Genomic DNA, 22,627 nt, shown 5'->3' on the forward strand with positions numbered 1-22,627 from the left:
TTATGAATATATCTCTATCTCTGGATGGTGGGTTTATGGGTGGTTTTATCATCATCTCTTTTCTGGCCTTCTAAATTTTCTACCAAAAATTTTTACGTTTAAAATTATGACCAGGGAAAAAAGGAACTTCAATTGATAAGCAAAATAGCTAGTTCCTTACAAAGGGCTTCTACTCTTTTGCAAATTATAGCAAATAGAGTATAGCATTTGCCATTCAATTAGAAATATTAATTATTCTTATTAAGGAGACTACAAGGGGGCTTAACTGCGTTCCTCTTGAATTTATAACATACAAAGTCAAACACGAATACTGTGTTTTTCTAAAACAGCCTCTTTCATCATCTACTTGGAAGCTTAACTGACACTTCCAACTATTTAAAAAGTGAAAGGGGAACAAACTGGAGAGAACTATAAAGGAAAGAAAAGGCAATGTTGGAGAAAGGATCTCCTTTTGCTTGGGTTCCTGTTTCTACAAGGATGGACAATAATTAGACACTTTCAGCCTCTCTTGGCTTCCTCCCTTACCCCTCCCCAAGGGAAAAAGAGTGAATTGTGTGGTTGGTCAGTCTACAAGGAGGAACTGAGCATGCATAGCTCAGCCTCTTCCCCTTTGGGATCCACCCACTGCACAGAACATACGCTCTTTGTCAGCTCTCAGTGATACAAGAAGCTGAATGGTGAAAGCTCTGTCTCTGCCGCGGAAGTCAGTAGTTACTCCGCACCGCCAGTACCCAGTGCGTAAGCATACTGAACTCAGACGTTTAGATTACAAATCTGATAGCTGCTACACACTGAAGCCATCTTCGCCAACATCTCTATTTGTAATAAAGCTGCCGTTTCTCTGTCTGCCTGGTTTCTTGGTTCTGAATTCAAACGGGAAAATGTGTGTTGTTTGCTGCTCGGTCTACCCCCACCACCATATACACACACTAACAGGTGGTAGAGAGCAGAATTGATACTCCCCTAAAGCTCTGATTTAGCCACCTAAGAAATGTTATGCCCAAGTGAGCAACTGCTTCAAAACAAATTTAAATTATTTTTGATAAATCTAGGTCACTTCCTTACTCTATAAACTGTATCTTCTGTTCTTACAATCCCAATGCCAACATGGGTGTATATCATGAACCAGGCTTCAAGTTACTTTGTTTGTGACTCTAATTGATCAGTTGAAAGACATCACTCCCTAGAGTTTGTACCTACCTTCAGCCCATCGTCCACATCCTTCACATAACCTTTTTCATATAATTCCTGGGGAACATTTAAGATACGTTTTGAAAAATCATTTTCATGCCAGTCCACACGAAGACCTGTAATAGATAACAGTGACTTAAAAGCTGCTATAAAAGCTTCTGTTCTTGTCAATTTTCTGCTATTCCTTCTTTAAAATGCTCTCATAGTTATCCAAAATTGAGGGTAGATGTGAGAAAGAAGGATGCCATAAAAGCCTCATTAGTCCGTGGGGTTAGCGGGACCTGGTAACTCTGGTTCTGACCCAGAAAGAAGCCAGAAGAGCTAATAGGGAGCAAACTTATAAAAATGCAAGGACATAAAAGACAACCAAAAAAAAAAAAAAAAAAAGCCCATGTCAGACTTTTCACAGCAACTCAGCAGGCAAAATACCTTCGATTTGTATGTTCAGGCCTGCTCCGGGGCCAGAGGTCTGGGAAATAATTCAATCTTTATGAGCCCTTGGAAATGGGAATGGCGGTTTTATTGGCCTCAGCAGAGTCATGATTCCATGCTCCCTGAATGTCCCTGTACTCAGCCACAAGGGGAATGCTATAGCCTCTCCATTCAAACAAGAACAAATTCAACCTTTTATTTTAAACTGTTTGACCCAGCAGGTCTGGAGAGGATATTGCAATTCCCCTGGAGAGCCAGAGTAACAAGAGTTCAAATCTGTTCAGCCTCAAGACAATGGTCGTTCCCATTTGAAAGAGGTTTTAGAGTCTGTCTGCTCCCTGTACTGGAGTACTAAAACCGGCAAGTTCATATTGTTATCAGCTACAATGATTCACACGGCACTCTTTAAGAGATTAGTCACATATAAATCATTTAAGAAAAATTTTATTCTTCTGAATGCCTGGAAGAAAGGTTGACTATTGACCTCATCTTCTGCATCAAGGGCAAAGGAGAGGTTGAATGGTATTAAACAGGCAAAGCAAATCATCAATAGACAGTGGGCTGACATTAAGAAAACACTGGCAGGCAAACATTTGAATAAGTGGGTTTTAGGTTTTTCTTAGTGATCCAGGTCACCTGCCAGGCAGGTTCAAAGGCGTAATTCTGCCTAAGTCCATCTCTGACGAAGATTCTAGCCTACCCAGAGCAGATCCCAATCTACAGAACCATATGAGTTTTCCTAGAGTTTCTCCCAATTCAAATTAAGCCCCTAAATCACTTAAATCACAGTGTAGCATCTGTGCATCTGGTACAAAATTTATATTCCTAAGACATGATAAAATCACAGGTGTGTTAATTAGGCTAGGAAATATAAGATACCATAAATCGACCTCGATTCTATTTCGTATCATATATGTCATTACATTTTTTTCTTTTTCTAAATTTAAATTCGATTAGCCAACATACAGTACATCATTAGTTTCAGATGTAGTGTTCAATAATTCATCAGTTGCATATAACACCCAGGGCTCATCACATCACGTGCCCCCCTTAATGCCCATCACCCAATACATTTTTAAAAAACTTAAGAATTAGGCCACAGTACCAAATAGCCTACTGAGCTTTTCTGCACTTCAAACTACAAACAAGAAATACTTTCTTACCACTGCCACTCCAGGGAAGAGTTGGGATACCTGCAGTCTGAGCCACTATGGAAGATGCAATCTTATCCCCCAAAGCCCACATGGCCTGGCTTGGAGGACCTAAAAACAAGAAAAGAACCCCGACTGTAACATTTTGGCCTCATTTCTGTCACACAGATTTTGTCTTCTATTATAATTATTTTTGTATTTGTCTTGTCTCCCCTACATAACATATCGTGGAGATCATGAACTTGATTAAAGGGATTACTGTGTTATGACTCAACCTGATATAGTGAGCTTTTAGCACACAGTGAGAGTTCAGTATACATAACGAATCAAATTCCTAACGAATCTACTGATTTTATCATCATTCATGATCCAACTTGACCAGATTATCAAAGTCTTTTTTTTTTTTTTTTAACCAACCCTAAAATAAGGACTAAAAAGTTTGGGGTTCAAGTCTGAAATATGCCCTTCTTGGTCTTAGGGGAACCCAAAAGGAAGATTTATCTTTAATAGGGTTTACAAAACATAATCACCATTGTGGAAGGTCTCTTGAGCCATATACTCTTGATTTCACTCTTTGCTATAGGAGAACAAAAAGTCAGAAGAAGCAGCTCTCACAAGAATGGAGCCTATATACTTAAATGTGAAGGTGCTGATTCATATTTAAGGGCACAGTGCTAGGGTATCCTAATACTCAATTATCTCTGCTATATAAAAAGAGGTCCTTTCTCCACATATTTTCTTAAAATTAATGGCAAAGTTTTAAAAGGCCAGTGTTTTGGAAATCAGAGCCTTCTCCGTATCTCATGGAAAAGACCTGGGGACAGAACAATCAAGATGAAGAAAGATAAGTAGGATGTAAGAAATAAAGAAGAGAAAAAAAAGAAAAAGAAATGAAGAGGGTTACTCTGAGAGTTGCTAACTGACAAAAAATAAGAGCACAGTGCATGTCAAACAGAAGAAAAGCAGAATACAGAATGGAATACGGGCAAAACTGACAGAGAGAACCAGAAAGACAGGAAGAGTATGTCAGAAAGGCTTACCCATGAAGGCGATGCCATTTTTCAAAAGAAGTTCTGGGAGCTTGGGATTCTCAGAAGCATGACCCCAGCCAGCCCACACTGCCTATAAGGGAAGATCATATGATTTGTTCTTAAAATTCATACTAAAAAAATACCCATGATAGACTGCATTACTCTCTACCAAGACTGGCCCTACTCCATGAGGTATAATAGCTCCACAGGAGCCCAACGCTTACTTCAGCTTCTATGCTTGATTCTTGGCGAACTTTTTACAGCACAAGAATAAGCAGTCCATGGCAAAACCTCTGAAGAGGTCAAAACCAAGCTGAAGTTGATATTAAGACCCAGCTAGCCTTGTTGCTCTTTAGGAAACTCAATTCATAGCCTTTCCACAAGACTCTACAGAGCCCTTTCTAGAAATACTGGTTTTCTTTCACAGATTCAATTACTTTGGCCGCCCAACTCCACATTTTTATCTAGTGGTTATACTGCCACATAAATCTCTATTTTTTTTCTCTCTGGGCTTAAGGATGTTTATCCTAAATTTCCTAACACAATATAACAGGGAAGAAATAATCTGCTTCTCCACCACCATATTCTGAGCTTAGAATATTCCACTGGAAACATAGGGTTTTACTTACTTGACATAGTTTGAAGGTAAAATGGGTAACTATATAAATAATCTCTGAAAGACGCTTACAAACCTCCTGTTTGTATTATGTTTATTTTTGACTCATTCATTTTCCCCATCTTTCTTTTCCCAATCTGTTATATCCCACATAAAAAAAGCTTTTATCAAACTTTCAATGAAGATGATTTATATAAAAATTTGAAGTTCTTCTCTGGATAGCCCCTTGCATCTAACAGTCCAATGGCTAAATCTGGTTTGAAAGGACACACTGGCATCTCTTACTTGTACTGGAATCCTTTTAGCAATATCAAGAATTAATTCCACGTTTGCATAGTTGTTGTTGTTTGGTCCTCCTGGCACTGGCACATAGTGATCTGCCATCTTAATGTATTCTGAAAACGCAAGCAAATTAATAGAGAACACATGCTTTATTTTCAGAAATATAACAGCAGAGCAAAACTCTGTAAAGGGCAGATACCATCACAGGTAACAAAAGGACAAACTGCATTGAAGGGTAAGTCCCAGGACCAGGACCATTCAGTTAGAGGCTCTGACTTTATTAAGTCAGGACACTAATATGTGCTAATCTCATATTTAGGAAGCTCTTATATTAAAACAACAGTTCTCAAACATTTCATTACGCAACCTTTTAGAAGGGTCTTTAAGATCTCTATATTAAGGATGACGTGTCACTTAGAGACCCCTCTACAATTACTCTATTCTGACAAAAAGTTTTAGTTCTGATGCCCTTTAACTTGCCGTGTGCTCTGAGAAAGCCCTTTTTCTGATGCAGAGCCGGTACAAACTGGGAAAAGAGGGTAGAGCCTGAAGGGTTTGTAGACTGGCTGAACAGGAAAGGTTAGTTACAGGCATCTACCAAGTGCTTGAAAAGAGTTTTATCTGGAATGTTGGAGATAGTAGGTATTTGAAAGACACTTTTAAAAGATAACTTCTTTCCCTCCCTACATTTTTTCTGTTCAGTATTCCCCGATGTCTCTCCCTTCCTGTTCTGGCAGCAACTGCCGCAGAGCAGCAATAATGTGCAGTGACGATACTAAGCAGTTTACATATATTATGTAATACTCAAAAATCCTACAAGTGATAGGTGTTACGGGCACCTAGTTGACAGGAAATTGCTTAGGAGCAGTCAAATAACTTGCTCAAGGTCCATCTCTACCATATCTATTACTGTTTCTTCTAGATAGTTCTTAACTTTTAAAGGTTTCATGTCCTTCTAAAAAAATTCCAAAGTAAGATACAAAGGCCTAAAGTTTGTTCAAAAGAAAAACAGGTTTATTGTTCTCCTTGAGAATAAAAGGGAGAGCATGTGAACTATAAAAAAACAATTCGGTAACATATCAGGATGTAATAATACTATTTTTTAACAGCTGAAATCACTCATTGTCCCACCACTCAAAGATAATCGGTTCATGCTTTGATGTACTAGAAACCATAAATTGTTAACCAATCTAACCATATATTGTGGGTATCTTCCCATATATGACATAGAGATATATTTAATATGTATTTAATATTTTAGATATATTTAATATATACTTGATATTTCAATGGCTGTCTACTACTCCATAATGTCACAATAGTCCATAATTCATTTAACCACTAACTTATTGTTGGACATATGAGTCATTAATAATTTGGAAAATATTAAAATAATGCAATGATGAATATCCTTGTACTACTGTCCAGTTATACCCACAGGATACATTCCTAGAAGTAAAACTACTACGTCAAAAAATAACCACAATTTTCAAAGATTGAACCACATTAGACTCTCATTAGCAACATGGGTGACAAATTGTACTCTAATCTATATTAGATATTATCACTCATTTATTTATTTTTAAAGATTTTATTTATTTATTTGAGAGGGCACGGGGGAGCATGAGCAGGGGGAGGGGCAGAGGGAGAAGCAGACTCCCCACTGAACAGGAAGCCAGCAAGGCTAGATCCCAGGCTCCTGGGAGGCTGGATCCCAGGCTCCTGGGATCATGACCTGAGCCCAAGTTAGACGGTTAATGGACTGAGCCACCCAAGTGCCCCTTATCACTCTTTTAAACTTTACCAGTCTTATAAACTAAAAAATCCCAATTGACTACTGTTTTGGTTTACATTTCTTTGATTACCATTAGTATCAAATTTCTTTTCATATGTTTATTGTTCCTTTTTCACTCTTTTATTAACTACCTAATTCATGTCCTTGGTTCATTATCTACTGTAGGGTGTCATTTTCTCTCTTACAGGTAGACAGTCTTTGCTGCAAAATGTTTTTCCAGATTAGCATGTCTTTAACTTTTTTTCATTTGCTAAACAAAAATTTGTATGTAGTCAAATCCATCTAACTTTTCTATTGTGGTTTAGTCTTTTCTGAAGTTCTATAGCCCTGGGTACAGAAAAAAAAAGTGATATTAATTGCTGACCTACTTCACACATGCACACGCACGCATATGCACACACACGCACATGCACACACACATAGTGTGCAAAGGTACTGCAGTCACCAACCAACAACAGTTCAGAGTTCTACACCAACTGTTTTCTATCATCACTATTGCAAACACTAAAGGGAAGCCCTGGTAAGTAGAAGAAGAAAGCGTATCTTAGTCACACAGCTTGGATTTTCCATCGTTTCCTGGTTCCCACAGTTGCTGTAATTACCACCAGAGATGCTATTCTAGAGAATATTCACAAATGACCAAAACCCCTCAGAAGAGAACCCTTGGTTCTTTACCACAGATTACACTAATCACCCACCTCTCCAACTTTCCCAATAATGGGCATAACATAAAAATATGCAACTGGGTTGATTATTACCACCCTCACTTAACCTGTTAAGAATGCCTGCTCCCTTCCAGGTCTCAGAGCATGAAGTCCTCCTCCCATGTGAATAACCAACTCTTCCATCTAAGGCTCCTTATTCATAATCTTTTAAATTGCAAAAGTAATTTATGTTTTACACTGGATTCCTATGATAACTGCACATCGGTACAAGTTTACTAAAACTCATAGAACCGTAAACTTTTTATGGCACATAAATTATATTCCGTAAAGGTACTAAAATAATTAACACAATAGAAAGGTTAGAAAAAAGGAAAAACCATCCAAAATACTAATTCCCTAATTCGATACCACTAGTATAACCCTAAGAGTTCCATTTTTCAAATAACTTTTAAAGAAATTGTAAAATTGTATAAACTCTGTAAAAAAGTCGGAAAAAGGAGAAACAGAAATAAAAACACCCCAAAATACCACCCCGAAAGACAACTAGTAGTGCTGTTGGTATATGCCATTACACCTTTGTTTTTCTGACTATATGCAATGTATTTTTCCCTATTATTATCTCACCCTATAGCTGACCTCCTTCTTTGCAACAGTAATGGACAGACACATTGTCTGTTCCCACGATCCCAGTTTCCAGGTCTTCATACCTTAGGGAATCCCCCTCTCCTTGTGTGTGGACAAGATCTATGACTTGCTTCTAGCCAAGAGAATATGGCAAGGAGAGGGAGCTGTCACTTCTATGATAACGTTACATAAGAAAGTAACTGATCTTACTAGAAGACTTTCCCTTGCTGGCTTTGAGGAAGCAGGCAGTCATTTTGGGATGACAAGGAGTCAAGAGTAGTTTTTTTGCCAATAACCAGCTAAACATTCAGGCCCTCAGTCTGACAGCCCATAGAAAACTGAAAGCTGCCAACAACCACCTGAGTTTGAAAGTAGATCCATCCCAAGCCAAGCCTCAGATGAGACTGCAGACCCAGCTGACAACTGATTGCAGTCTTGTGATAACGTGAAGCAGAAGACCCAGCGAAGCCATGCTCTGACCTACAGAACCTGCGGGCTAATGACTTGTTGCTTTAAGCTGCCAAGTTTATGATAATATTGTTACACAAAAATAGATAAATAATGTAGCAATTTATTAGACTGCATTTCAGACCAATAAATGTTATGCCACAAAATATTTTTTAATGTCTGCATGGTACTTTGCAGAATTGGTGTTGCACAACTTATGTAACTAATCACTCATGTTGGACACTTAGGTTACTCCCAGTTTCTCATTACTTTTTTTTTAAGATTTTATTTATTTGTCAGAGAAAGAGAGAGAGTGCAAACAAGCTGGGGGAACAGCAGGCAGAGGGAGAAGCAGGCTCCCTGCTGAGCAAGGAGCCTGATGCGGGACTTGATCCCAGGACCCTAGGATCATGACCTGAGCTGAAGGCAGCCGCTTAACCGACAGAGCCAGCCGGCATCTCAGTTTTTCATTATTTTAAATAACACTACAATGAATATGTATCCTTGTATGAATACATCTGCCCCATTACTGATTTTTTTGTTCCTCGGAATAAATACAGGGAATATGCTTATTTTTGTCCACTTGTGCTCTAGACCAAGTTCCCTTCCACCTCCTCCAGGTCCCTGTGCGCTTCCACCCCTTTCCCTCTTCGGCTCCTTCCTCTCAAACTATAAACATCCCCAAGTCTCTTTCACTCTAAAAAATAAAAATCCTCCCTGACCCTGAATTTCTCTTTTATTACTACCTTTTCTTCTTCCCTTCTCATTCAAAATTCTTAAAAAAAAAAAAAAAAAAGTCTACATTGGCTATCTCCATGTCACCTCCCATTCATTCCTTAACATCCTATATTAGTGTGCACACTCATACTGTTCCACTGAAACTATTCTGCAAATGCTACCAGTGATTTCCTAATTATTCCTACTTCATTGGATTGCTGACTCATCTGACCCTTCCTTATGGAAATTCTTTTTTTCTCTCTTCTGTTTCTTCTCTCTCTCCAGTCATCTCTTCTCAGCACTGTTTATGGGCTGATTTTCCTGAATCTATCCCTAAAATTTTACTCTTCTATAAAATTTCATCCTTAGGTTCCTCTTCTCTTCATTTTCTATCTGTTCTTTCAGGGCAGGTAGCATTAACTACTATATGTTTGCTGATAATGTAGATTCTTAGCCTCCAGCTCTCATTACTTCTAAGTTCTGGAAAGATATATCCAACTTTTTACAGGATTTATAGGATCTGCTTATACCAGAACTACTCCAAATCTAATTTGTCTACACCCCCTCCAAACTTTCCTTTTCTGGCTAAACATTATTATTTTGCCTTTCTTGATGATACTGGAATCTGCCTAGTATCCAAATTAGAAACCTAACAGTAATCATCAACTCTTCCCTCTATCACCAAATCTTGCCAATTTTACCTCCCAAGCCTCTAAACCACCCCTTTCTTCTCTCTTCTCAGCCTCATCATGTTCTGTAGGACTGCCTTCCATAAATGGATCTTTCAAGATGCTATCTGAATTGTCCATCTAACTGCTTTTGTTTCAAGAAAAGAAAAAGTACCTCTAAGAGATACACACTGAAATATTTATGCATGAAATAATATATCTAGGATTTGCTTCAGAAATTGTGTGTGAGAGCGGGGAGGAGGTGAAAGTATAGATGAAACAAGATTGGCCATGAGTTGATAAGTGCTGATGCTGGATGACAGGTAAATGGGAAGGGATTCATTATACTCTTCTACTTTTGAATTGTTAAAAACAACAACTAATCCATTTAAAATGCTAATCCTTTAATCTCCAACACACAGACCACACACACATCCCTAAAAAAAGGCTATGCTCCTGAGGATGAAAATCAACACCCTCCTTGAGAAATATTAAATCACATCTTGCACTTTAACAAGCACACCTGTAGTTTCCAGCAAACCATTGCATCATGCCTTCATACACTTGCATAGACTGTTCTTTGTGCCTGAAACACCCTGCCTGGAATGTCCTGTTGATTGCTTCACTAACTCTCGCTCATTCTTGGCTAGGCATTAACTTCTTTCCGAGAGCGTTCTCTTAACCCTGCTACCAAGAGCAGGGGTTAGAGGTAAGATGCTCAACTCTGTGTTCTCACAGTACCCTGTGCATATTTCTGTTATAGCACCTACCTCACTCTACTGAAATTATTTGTTTCCTACAGCAAGATCACATTTTATTCAACTATGGGTCTCTGTGTTCACCGAGTAAATGAATAAAGGAATTAGTAGGAGTACCAGGTAGAAACAGATGGGGAAAAAGAAATCATGCAAGGTAGTTTTATGTTTATTATAGACAATTTCATCTTTGTAACTATCCAGTGAATTAGACATTATGATCCTCCTTTTACAGATACAAAAATTGTGGCTCAGAGATGTTAAAGGGTCAAACTAAATGATTTCACATAACATATGCTTTCCAATAAAATGGTACCTTATCTGTTTCTAAATAAGATAATATAATTATTCCTACTCCTTAGGAATAGTCTTAACATCATTGTCTCAATCGAGAGAGAACATACACAGACCAAAACAGGTTTAAAAAGATAGCTCTTTAAAGAGCTAATGTTATCTGTGGGTACACTACCTTGGAGATTATACTTTAGTGATAAAAAGTACAGAGAGAAAAGACTAGCCGTATCATCTCAGCTATACTAAAATAGTCTTTATCTACAACTCTCCGATGGAGGACCATTTGAGGAGAGAGAATATGCAGAAGAGCTTGCAGAATAAAACCCAGTTGGGACCCTCAGGAGGAGGGTAAAAAAGAATCTTAACCCTAAGATTCTCTAAAATTCAATGTAGCTTAGCCTGTAAGGGAAATAGCCATTTTCTTCCAAATCTTTCCACTTACACATGCTAAAGTATGTAGCTTAGCAAATACTTGACACTGGAAGGGCAGATATCTGGAAACCCCAATCAACACTGGTTAAATTTCTACTTAGTTTTACTTGGAACACAGGAAACTGTGTTGAGGTTAAGTATAGTATAATCATTTGTATATGCCTATTATTGACATTTTTTAAAAGAGAAATCCTTGGGTTTGGCAATCCCCCTAAGTTAAAATTCTCCTACTTAAGACTTTGCTATTTCAATGGTTTATGCTCAAGGGTGATGATGCTTGCTTTTTTTTTTTTTTTTTTAAAGATTTTATATGGGCACCTGGGTGGCTCACTCATTAGGCATCTCTCTTTGGCTCAGGTCATGATCCTGGGGTCCTGGGATTGGACCCCATGTTGGGCTCCCCCTTCGGTGGGAAGCATGCTTCTCCCTCTCCCACTCCCCCGCTTGTGTTCCCTCTCTCGCTGTCTCTCTCTGTCAAATAAATAAATAAAGATTTTAAAGAATGAGAGAGAGAGCACGAGAATGGGGTGAGGAGCAGAGGGAGAAGCAGACTCCCTGTTGAGCAGGGAGCCCGATGTGGGATTCGGTCCCAGGACGAATGACCTGGTGACCTGAGCCAAAGGCAGTCGCTTAACTGACTGAGCCACCCAGGCGCCCAAGGGTGATGCTTTCTTAATGCTAATCACTCACCTGCATTGGCTTTCAGGTCTTCGGGTGTTACCATAACAACAAATCGGATTGCACGTTCATTTCGAAACATCTCATAAGACCATCGACGGATAGACCGCATGCATTTCACTGCTGCAATGCCATTGTTGGCAATAAGAACCTGGCAGAGTGGTGGGATGGGAATTGGAGAGAAAAGTAGAAAAGGCAGGCAATGACAAAGGAAAAGAAATGAGACCATTTCTGTAGATCTTTCTCTGGAAAGCCAGATTTTCAATTAGGAATTTATGCTGCTAGTCTAGGCAGTTAGGGACCAGCTCCCACATGATCAAGGGATACTTTAAAATGTTAGCTAAGCAAATACTTTAATATGTGCCAGCTAAAACTTACTGGTTCTAACTTTCATTTCTTGAAGGGGAAAATCACAATCTTTCAAATCTTGTGAGTTTGTGAATTATTCTACCATACATGTTACTAGGGTAACAGAAGACAAACTTCAGAAGGACGATATATTACTAAGGAATGGGGGACGACTAAACAGTGTAATGTCACACACTATTCTCTGTTGTATTAAACAAGGCACAGAGTCCCGAACACGTGTAAAAACGCTGGCACCAACCACTCTCTCTCCAAAATGCTGAACCCTAAATACCTTAGAATTGTAGAGACTACTTTACAAAGAATGGTCACAAGAAAAAGAGTAGAAGAACCAACGATCCTGAGATGTCTCTGTAAACAAACCTCTCCTGACCTGTCTTGCAATCATGGCCCCAGGATAACAGAGGGTAGGAGATACACAGTCTGTCTTTATTGGAAGGTTAGCGGAAGGACACCACTGGAGCAATACTCCTAAAGTGGGAGTACAGGTCCCCACGCTTTATTTTTTTAATCACTGAGAGCTCTTTCAGCCAAGTCATCCTTTCAGCTTGGATATGGTTTAGATAAAAGGGGCACAGAATTACTCCTAACATTTCAAAATATATGTAATCTCTTTAGGTATTTCTTACGGTGTATTGCCTCCAAACACCTCAAATATCTGCTGGAAGCCATTAAGTCGCAGTGCATCACACCATTCAAGTCTTCTGTTCTGAAACTCCCTCCGCTCCCTTAGCTCTCGCTCCAATGCCGTGACACAGCTCCTCCCCGCTACCCCACAAGCTAATGGTTTCTCATACCCTCTCAGAGTGGGGCAGCGCAACCCCATAAAACCGCAGGATCTTTTAAAAAGAACTTTTTTTTTTTTTTAAAGATTTATTTATTTATTTGACAGAGACAGCCAGCGAGAGAGGGAACACAGCAGGGAGAGTGGGAGAGGAAGAAGCAGGCTCCCAGCAGAGGAGCCTGATGTGGGGCTCGATCCTGGAACGCCAGGATCACGCCCTGAGTCAAAGGCAGACGCTTTAACGACTGCGCCACCCAGGCGCCCCTAAAAAGAACTTTTTGACCACCACTTCATCTTTTTAATTAGCTCTGCCTAAATAATCAGTGGTAAACACCCAGAAAATGGTGAAATTCACAGGACACCATGGAGGCAGAGAGATTAATTCTGCAGAAAGAGGCAGTCACTGAAAATCCAAATGTCGGTTTTGAGCAAATCTAGACATCAAGTCTAGGCACTGAATCTCATGAGCTTTTGAAAAAATAATTCAGCAAGTTATAACTTACCTTCTCAATCACTTTATTCCCCCCAAAACGAGTAACAAATTCTGCTGGAGAAGCTACAGTGAAATCTCGCTGGGAGTCTATTTTCTTTCGGTCTCGACCTTGCTTTACTAGATGCAAGCCAGACATGCTGGACCTGTAAAAACAGAGAAACCATGAGAGTCTACTGATAGGATTTTTCACACCATCTATCTCCCCTGGAGATCTGCTTTTCACAGCCATACTTACAACAGCACTTCCAACTGCACCCTTGTGAAGACTGCATGATGAGAGATCACATACTCTTTGAATAGAAGAGAGAAAGAAGATCCTTGCTTGTGGAAATTTAAGAAAAAAAATTAAGTGTTCTTGAATAATAAAAGATAATATTAAGGCTTACCAACAGATGCCATCACAAAGAGATAGGTAAAGGACAGGATGAAATGAGATGGTAGAGATAACAGAGAGACTGGGAAAGCTAAGAAAACAGCGGGGCTGTTGTTGGATCATGATTCTGGCATACAGATGACCTTCACCTCTGTATCTCTAGCCTCCATTTTTCTTATGAGGCTAAACTTTTAACTGCCTACTAAGTGCTTTATTTGTGTATTCCACAGGCATTTCAAAATCAGTAACTCCAAAACCAAATACTTTACAAGGCAGCATAACGGATCATATTTCATTGATAATAAGACACTCCTCCTTGGGGGCGCCTGGGTGGCTCAGTTGGTTAAGCATCTGCCTTCAGCTCAGGTCATGATCTCAGGGTCCTGGGATCAAGCGCTGTGTCTGGCTCCCTGCTCAGTGGGAAGTCTGTTTCTCCCTCCCTGTCTCCCTCTGTACTCTCTCTCTCTCAAATAAATAAATAGAATCTTAAAAAAAAAAAAAAAAAAAGGACACTCCTCCTTAAAAAAAAAAAACTTTAAAAAAATATCTGAAATTGGGGCGCCTGGGTGGCTCAGTCAGTTAAGCATCTGCCTTTGGCTCAGGCCATGATCTCAGTGTCCTGGGATCAAGCGCTGTGTCTGGCTGTGTCTGGCTCCCTGCTCCGCGGAAAGTCTGCCCCTTTGCCCCTCCTTCCCCACTTGTGCTCATGCTCTCTCATATAAATAAATAAAATCTTAAAAAAGTATATCTGAGGGGCGCCTGGGTAGCGCAGTCGTTAAAGCGTCTGCCTTCGGCTCAGGGCGTGATCCCGGCGTTCCGGGATCGAGTCCCACATCGGGCTCCTCTGCTGGGAGCCTGCTTCTTCCTCTCTCACTCGCCTGCTGTGTTCCCTCTCTCGCTGGCTGTCTCTCTGTCACATAAATAAATAAAAAATCTTAAAAAAAAAAAAAAAGTATATCTGAAATTGATGCAAATCTTAAAACTGATGGTGTACCTTATTTAACTGGCAGTATTTTTTTCCTGAGTGGTACATACAATAATGGTTCCTCTAAGAATCAATGGTGTGTTAAGGATAGATGAAATATGTAGTGGAAACAGCATAGGCCTGGGTTTAAATCCAGATCTGCCCACTTAATAGCTCTAATGATCTTTAACAAATAATTTAACCTTGCTCAGCTTCAGTTTTCTCTTTGCAAAATACACATAGTACACTCTGTTCTGGTTATTTACTAACCAACTGTCCCTCAGCTCCAAGCTCACCCTTTGATGCTCTGCTCTGTGACAACAGAGCTAAGACTTTGCAAACTTGTTCAGTTCTGCCAATTGGAAGGCAGGATGGTAAGAATAGGGATTTCATTCTTATTTTCCAGCTTTTATCACCATTGCTCCACAATAACGGAGAGTTAATTCCAGCCTCTAGCATCTTTCAACGTTCCTGCCTAGAGTTTCACTGCAACCCTTACAGGTACCAGGAGCAGAGGATTATGGCTCCTTGGCAGAGCCCCAGCCTTGCCATACTCACTCATCCTCTGGGCTACGCTGCCTTGGCCTAACAATCAAGGGCCTGCCCGGCCAGGCTTCCACCTGCTCTGAGCACCAGCTACTCAAAGCTTCCTCTCAGAGGTGCAAGTGCTGGCCCCCAAGGGCCTTCCTTCAAGCTCCTATGTTCTGGTAACCCTACCTCTTCCTTTTTGTTCTCCCAGCCTTAGGGGTGGTAGCTACTTCCTACAAGTATTAATTTGAGGCTCCTTCAGAAAACACCCGGGTCACCAGTCCTCACTATTGAATGCCCACTGTTGATAATACTTAATGCAGTTTCTCTTTCCCTGACTGGACCTTGACTGACAGACCCTCTTTGAAAAGGTAAGTTTTGGGGTTCAATGAAATAATAGCTATAACTAAGCACTTGTATACACTGTTCAGGGGACAACTGTTTTCTTATTCCCACCTTTTCTTCCTTTCTCCTGCAGTCTGGCCTCGATGCTGCAGTAATTTCTTTTCAAAATACAGGATGCCTGGGTGGATCAGTCAGTTAAGCGTCTGCCTTCGGCTTAAGTCGTGATCCCAGAGTCCTGGGATCGAGTCCCACATCAGGCTCCTCGCTCAGCAGTGAGGCTGCTTCTCCCTCTGCCTGCTGCCCTCCCTGCTTGTGCTTGCACACGCTCTCTCTCTCTCTGACAAATAAATTTTAAAAAATCTTTAAGAAAAATTTATTTTCAAAATAAAAGGGTATGATTAAAATTTTTCTACATAGAAAATACCAGGTCCAGACGGTTTTAAAAGACAAGTTCTAGCAAACTTCTAAGGGCAGTAGTCTACCAGACTTATAGACAATAAGAAAAGTAAAACTCCTCAGCTAGAGTAACACTGATATGAAAACCAGACAAAGACGTCACATAATGGGAAAAGTCCAGGTCCATTTTATTCGTGACTACAAATGTAAAATTCCTAAGTAAAATATTCTAAATAGTAGGGTATTGGTGCAAGGATGGGCAAAATATTAGTAAAAAATGCTACCCCATGACCAAGTTGAGTTTGTCCCAGGTATGCAAGGATGGTTTAATTTCAGAAAATCCATAAATGGGGGCCCCTGGGTGGCTCAGTACGTTAAGCGTCCACCTTCAGAGCAGGTCATGACCTCGGGGTCCCAGGATCGAGCCCCACATCAGTCTCCCTCTCAGTGGGAAGCTTGCTTCTCCCTCTCCCTTTGCCCCCTTCCCCCTGCTCATGCTCTCTCTCTCAAATAAATAAAGATCTTTTTAAAAAGTCCATAAACGTAAAACTCTGTTAGATTTCCCAGCAAGTAAAATAAAATGGAAAAAATAATAAATTAGAGGCATTAGGATTGCAAATGAAGAAGTTAAATTGTCATTATTTGTGAGTGATATAATCATTTACATAGAAAACACAAAAGATTCTGCAAATTATTAGAAATAATAGGAGACTTTAGTCAAGTACCCAGATTAATATACAAGAACTCCAAAAATATTATATAAAGAAGGCTGCATACAGTTTATGAATTTAAAACATATCATAAAGTTAAAACAACTAAAATTATATATATTTTTGGAAGATACATGTAGATACAATAAAACTAAGTAAACAGGAAGATAAAAGACTATGATCAACATGTGATTAAGAAAAATGATTATCTGGGTGGTAAAAGGCAGGGAGAAGCACTGAGGAAGAGAGACCACATGGTTAGATGAGGTGATAGCCAGGGACCAACCTGTTTTAGGTGGTGGGTTTTCAAATTCTTTTCACATTATTTTTTTTTTAATAATGCAATAACTAACCAAATAAATAATAGTAAGTCACATATGGACCAATGAGTGTGCCAGGAAGGATTATGTTACATAATTCTATACACCTAAATTTAAACACACACACACACACACAAACTCCTCAGAGATCATCTGTCAGTTATTTAGGGAAGCACTGAAGGGACAGGTAAGTTATAACTTAGAACCATTAAGGAGCTGGGGAACCTGGGTGGCTCAGCTGGTTAAACAACCGACTCTTGATTTTAGCTCAGGTCATAATCTCAGGGTCATGAGATGGGCCCCGCGTCAGGTTCTGCACTCAGTGGGGCGTCTGCTTGAGATTCTCTCTCTCCCTCTCCCTCTGCTTGTCCCCCAACCCCACATTCCCTCCCGCTCTCTCTGTCTCTCAAATAAAATATAGGGGCACTTGGGCAGCTTAGTTAATTAAATGTCTGGTTCTTGATTTCGGCTCAGGTCCTGAGCTCGAGCCCCACATCAGGCTCTGCGCTCAGCAGGGAGTCTGCTTGAGATTCCCTTTCTGTCTCTGCCCACCCTTCTAGGATACATAAATAAATCTTTAAAAAATAAAATAAAAAGAAAATCTTTAAAAAAAAAATCAATAAGGAGGTACCTGAGTTTAAGACAAGAAAGGAAACAAAGCATTGATGAAATTAAAGTGGAGAAGGGATTGGTCATAAGATTTAATCAGTAGTTTAAGTGCTCTGAGGATCATTTATAATCAAAAAGGGGAGAAAAACAAAAATCTGTCTTACTGGGGCACCTGGGTGGCTCAGTCAGTTAAGCATCTGCCTTCGGCTCAGGTCGTGATCTCAGGGTCCTGGGATAGAGCCCTGAGTTGGGCTCCCCGCTCAACAGGGAGTCTGCTTCCCCCTCTCCCACTGCCTGCACCCCCCCCAAGTTGTGCTATCTCCCCCTCTCTCTCAAATATATAAATAAAATCTTTTAAAAAAATGTATTTATTTATTTGAGAGAGAGAGAGCACACAGAGGGAGAGAAGCAGACTCCCCGCTGAGTGGGAAGCCTAACTCAGGGCTCCATCCCAGGACCCTGAGATCACGACCTGAGCCGAAGGCAGATGCTTAACCAACTGAGCCACCCAGGCACCCCAATAAATAAAATCTTAAAAAAAAAAGTCTTACTTTTAATGAAGGGATCCTTCACATAGTCATATTCTGAAGTAAGGCGTCATGCTGAAAACAAGGGGATCGGGTACAAAGATAGAATAGATCTCAAAATCTTCACCACTCACCTATCTTTTCTCAGGAAGCAATTAGAGAATATTGTCTTCCAAAAGGACGGAGTAAACCAAGAAAAAGGAAAAGAAGGGACATAAGAAACAGAGAAGCCAATAAAGAAGAGGAGAGAAGGGAATTCCCTAGATGACAGTTCAATTCGGAGGACAGACTGCTCCAGGAGGGATGCCTCTGTGAAAACAGTAGACAGATCACCGGTTGTATTTATCCACAGAAAAACAAAACTGTGTGTGTGTAATATATATGTATGTTTTGTTTATACGTGTGTGTGTGTGTGTGTGTGTGTATGATTGTTTTATATATAAAAACAGTAAAATAGTATTATATAAAAATGTTTTTATATACACTATCATTTTTATTATATATGTGTGTGTGTGTGTGTGTATGTGTGTGTGTGTGTGTGTATAAAAATAGCTCAGATGCTTTTTAGTTATTTGACACTCAGTGGAAGTTCTGCTTGGTTTTCCCCCTAAAGGGTGGAAGAGGTCAAATGAAAAGGAAAGGATGATTGTTCTAAAGATAAATCTTGTCAACTAGGTGTTTATTGCTTATTTTCTGTTTCCACCAAAGTCCAGTTTAATTCCCAGGTAATATTTTTCAGAGTAAGAACTCTAGTCTGCAAAAAAAAGCAAATAAAAAAAAGATAATGGAGGAGCTCTTACTGACTGCTATCAAGCCCATCATTCAGGTCTTTCATGTGAATCCTCTGATGGAGAGGCACAGACCTGCGAGAGACTTCAAGAAGGCCAAGAAGGCCTGACTCATTTCCTCCTCAGCCCCAAGTTCTCCGGGCAGGAAGAAGAAAGACCCCAGGGTGAGAGAGCTTGGTACCCTCCACAATTCCAATCCAGCTGCCCATCATCACATTTCAGGGCAATGGTGGCAGGTACTCTCCCAGCACGAGAGACACATTTTTAAGAAGTTTTTTCAAAACTACCTTCCACAGGATGTTCATACCACACAAAAACTACACAGAATTGATAACTCCCTTTGCAGTAGGTGAAGAGACATCACTCTTGAAAAACCAGCCCAGGCCGGTGATCAAATCTGGCACAGACTGAGATCTCTTAACAAAAGAACAGCACAGCAAGGTCTGCTCAGGGGTGCTTGTTTTCAAGTAGCTACAATATCACACACGTACTTGGGTAGCTTTGATTCAAATTCTGAATGTAAAAGAAAGGTCTAGAAATCCAGGAGCAAATATGGGAGTTTTTATTCCTTTCTTTTTTTTTTTTTTTTTTTAGGTTTTATTTATTTATTTGACAGAAAGAGAGAGACAGTGAGAGAGGGAACACAGGCAGGGGGAGTGAGAGAGGAAGAAGCAGGTTCCCAGCGGAGGAGCCTGATGCGGGGCTCGATCCCAGGACTCCGGGATCACGCCCTGAGCCAAAGGCAGATGCTTAACAACTGAGCCACCCAGGAGCCCCTATTCCTTTCCTTTAAATAAAAAGGCTTCTTATAGGGGCGCCTGGGTGGCACAGCGGTTAAGCGTCTGCCTTCGGCTCAGGGCGTGATACCGGCGTTGTGGGATCGAGCCCCACATCAGGCTCCTCCGCTATGAGCCTGCTTCTTCCTCTCCCACTCGCCCTGCTTGTGTTCCCTCTCTCGCTGGCTGTCTCTATCTCTGCCAAATAAATAAATAAAATCTTAAAAAAAAAAAAAAAAGGTTTCTTATAGATACAAAAATCATCAAATCAAATTTCCCCAAAGTTCCAGGGCTTAGCTGTCAATGCCTTACTGTTTTTTAAAGGTACGTATTGCCCAACTATGGCACCCTAAAACTTACCTTTGAAGCATGTAATATCTCATCTCCTTAATTTCCTCTGCAGAACCCTCCATATCAAGATGGCAAAGGAATGGAAGATTTTTTCTTCGGGTTTCAGCCTTGTAAACACAAGCTGCAGTCCGTCCTCCTGTTGCAGGTGCTTAAAACCCAGGAGGACAAGAGATACTGTGCCTTCTGCCTACTTCTTGGCCCTGCTTCAGTCAGACTGGAGTATTCCTGATGGCATCAAACTACAGTCTTTTTGTCTACTTTGTCCCCGATTTCCATATTTCCCCCACCTTTCCTCCTTTTTCTATTTTCTCCCTCAACTGGTTCACACACAGAATTGGTTATTTCCCAAGGGGACTAAGAGGAGAGGGGGAAGAATATAAAAGCTTGTATAATCTTAGCTCTGCATTCGCCACAGCAAACATGTTTCAACAACGGTCACTTTCTTCTGACAGTCACCAGAGAAAAGCTCCACAGCCTCTCCTGGCTGCCAGGAGCACATGACAGGGAGGGCCGCCGGCAAAAAGAAGACAACATTTACAAGGACAACTAAGTCAAGAGAATAATGGGGTCATGAAATCCAGAGGGAGGAGGACAGCACACAGTCTAAGTAGGTAATTTCTGAGATCCAATCAAAACAAATAATATTCATCATCAGCCTGCAAGGAGGGGGAAAGCAGGTCAGGCAGTAAAGAAAGCAAGTAGAAAGGACAGGACATGCCACTACTAAGGAACTTGGAATAAAGTGGGAGCCACAGTTCTAATTTTCAGGCCAAAGTAGTAATACGTGGATGCAAAAACCTTTTTGAAACTAACAAAATCTGAGATTTTATTCACCCAAACTTGAGAGTAAGAATGGAGCTGGGACAAATGGGATATAGAGAAGATGTGGACAAAATCCCTGAAAGGAAAAGGGGCCCAGACAAATATTTTAGATACAGAGGTAGGGAAGTAGGGAAGGAAAAAAACCCTGCCTAAAAAGGCTACTGGGGGGCACCTGGGTGGCTCAGTCGTTAAGCGTCTGCCTTTGGCTCAGGGCGTGATCCCAGAGTCCTGGGATCGAGCCCCACAACGGGCTCCCTGCTCCGCTGGGAAGCCTGCTTCTTCCTCTCCCACTCCCCCTGCTTGTGTTCCCTCTCTCGCTGGCTGTCTCTCTTTCTGTCAAATAAATAAATAAAATCTTTAAAAATAAAATAAAATAAAATAAAAAAGCTACCAGGACATGTATATTGCTATAAAAGCAAATCTGCCAGAGAGACAGTTCCCTTAATAAAATAAACAGTGGCTGAATGTTATATAGTAACAAAGTCCTACTTTAGCTTCTAATAAAACTGATGTTAATGCTATTGCTCCCTTGTAATGGGAGAGACTCCAACAGCTAGAATCTACAGAATCACAATTTCCTATGGTAAGTCCTCCGGATGAATAAAATTCACCAGAGTCACGTGGTAACCTGATTCATGCACCACAGAAAAATTCTGTCCCACCAAAATGCTGGATAGAAACAGTTAATCATCTGATGCCAATTATGTTAAGAACCTATTAATCTTCCAGAAAAACCCTCCAAAATAGAAATATACAAATAACCTGGAGCAGAGATCGAAGATAAATGATCGAACAGAAAAAGAGATGATTAAGGCAAACAAATCCTGACCCTTGGGACATGCAGATGACTCGACCTGAAAAGACTCAATCAGGCCACTCAACATGACCACCAGCCATAACAGAAAATGTACGTCCCAGGTTGTCTTCTGGTCTGTACCACTTCGCATCATTCCTCACACGCTATGCCAATGTCCAATAAAGTTAGTCAGGTTTACTTTTTCCTTTGAAGAACCAAGCTGATGCAGAGGAGCCCTCCTATCTTTATGACTCTCCAGAATAATGTGTCTCAAAAACAGAGCGCTGAGGTCTTTGTTCAGAACAATTACAGTGACCACAGATGTAGAAGCAGTTTGAGTTTATACACATCTAAGTGTCTCCAGATGTGGGCAGTTCCCAAAAGAGAATCACGCTCTGCCTTTGTTATGTAAGGTCAACAACCAAAAACCAAATAAAGCCCGGAGCATAGAGTGAAGCAGGCTACTCTGCATTCGATTATATCACAAAAATATACTAAAAAGGTACTCTGAATAATCGAGTTTGTGCTTCCTTTTGCCAGAGGGATCTTTCTAAAACAACCAAACACTAACACAGCACACCCAGATCCAAAAACAAAGCTTGAATTTCTAATCTTTTATGGATGCTGCTCACAATCCTTCTGTAATATTAGAACACAAGAAATAAAAAAGCCACATTCATTCCTCCCAATTCAAAGCATCCCCATTTTCATCTACCATGAATAGAGAGTGTCCAAAGTAGACACATACCTGGCACAAAATCCAACTAGAAGCCCACAGTGATCCCAGCATCGTAACATGCCAAGCACCAAGGATGACGTAGCAGTTTATCCAGCAGACAGTGATGCATGAGCTGGCGTGATTGCAATGCAGTCTGAGTTATACTGCAGCACACACTGCGAG

At 40.4% G+C, this 22,627-nt stretch overlaps 1 protein-coding gene across 5 annotated transcripts in view; it reads right to left on the bottom strand.

The window, feature by feature from the left end:
• The window catches only part of ACACA (acetyl-CoA carboxylase alpha), a 281,347-nt gene that overhangs the window by 198,106 nt on the left and 60,614 nt on the right, over window positions 1–22,627 (bottom strand). For 4 of the 5 annotated variants that reach the window (XM_008695441.2, XM_008695440.2, XM_008695439.2 and 1 more), the window contains exons 4-9: window positions 13,432–13,564; window positions 11,791–11,929; window positions 4,707–4,816; window positions 3,815–3,896; window positions 2,787–2,885; window positions 1,201–1,307 (exon numbers count right to left, since the gene is read on the bottom strand). In XM_008695441.2, the coding sequence (XP_008693663.1) occupies window positions 1,201–1,307; window positions 2,787–2,885; window positions 3,815–3,896; window positions 4,707–4,816; window positions 11,791–11,929; window positions 13,432–13,564 (670 nt within the window). Of the gene's footprint in view, window positions 1–1,200; window positions 1,308–2,786; window positions 2,886–3,814; window positions 3,897–4,706; window positions 4,817–11,790; window positions 11,930–13,431; window positions 13,565–20,117; window positions 20,186–22,627 lie in introns of those variants that run through there. The other variant, XM_008695442.2, reaches the window with a different exon arrangement.

Source organism: Ursus maritimus, unplaced genomic scaffold (assembly GCF_017311325.1).
Source record: "Ursus maritimus isolate PB19 unplaced genomic scaffold, ASM1731132v1 scaffold_24, whole genome shotgun sequence".
Lineage (NCBI taxonomy): Eukaryota > Metazoa > Chordata > Mammalia > Carnivora > Ursidae > Ursus > Ursus maritimus.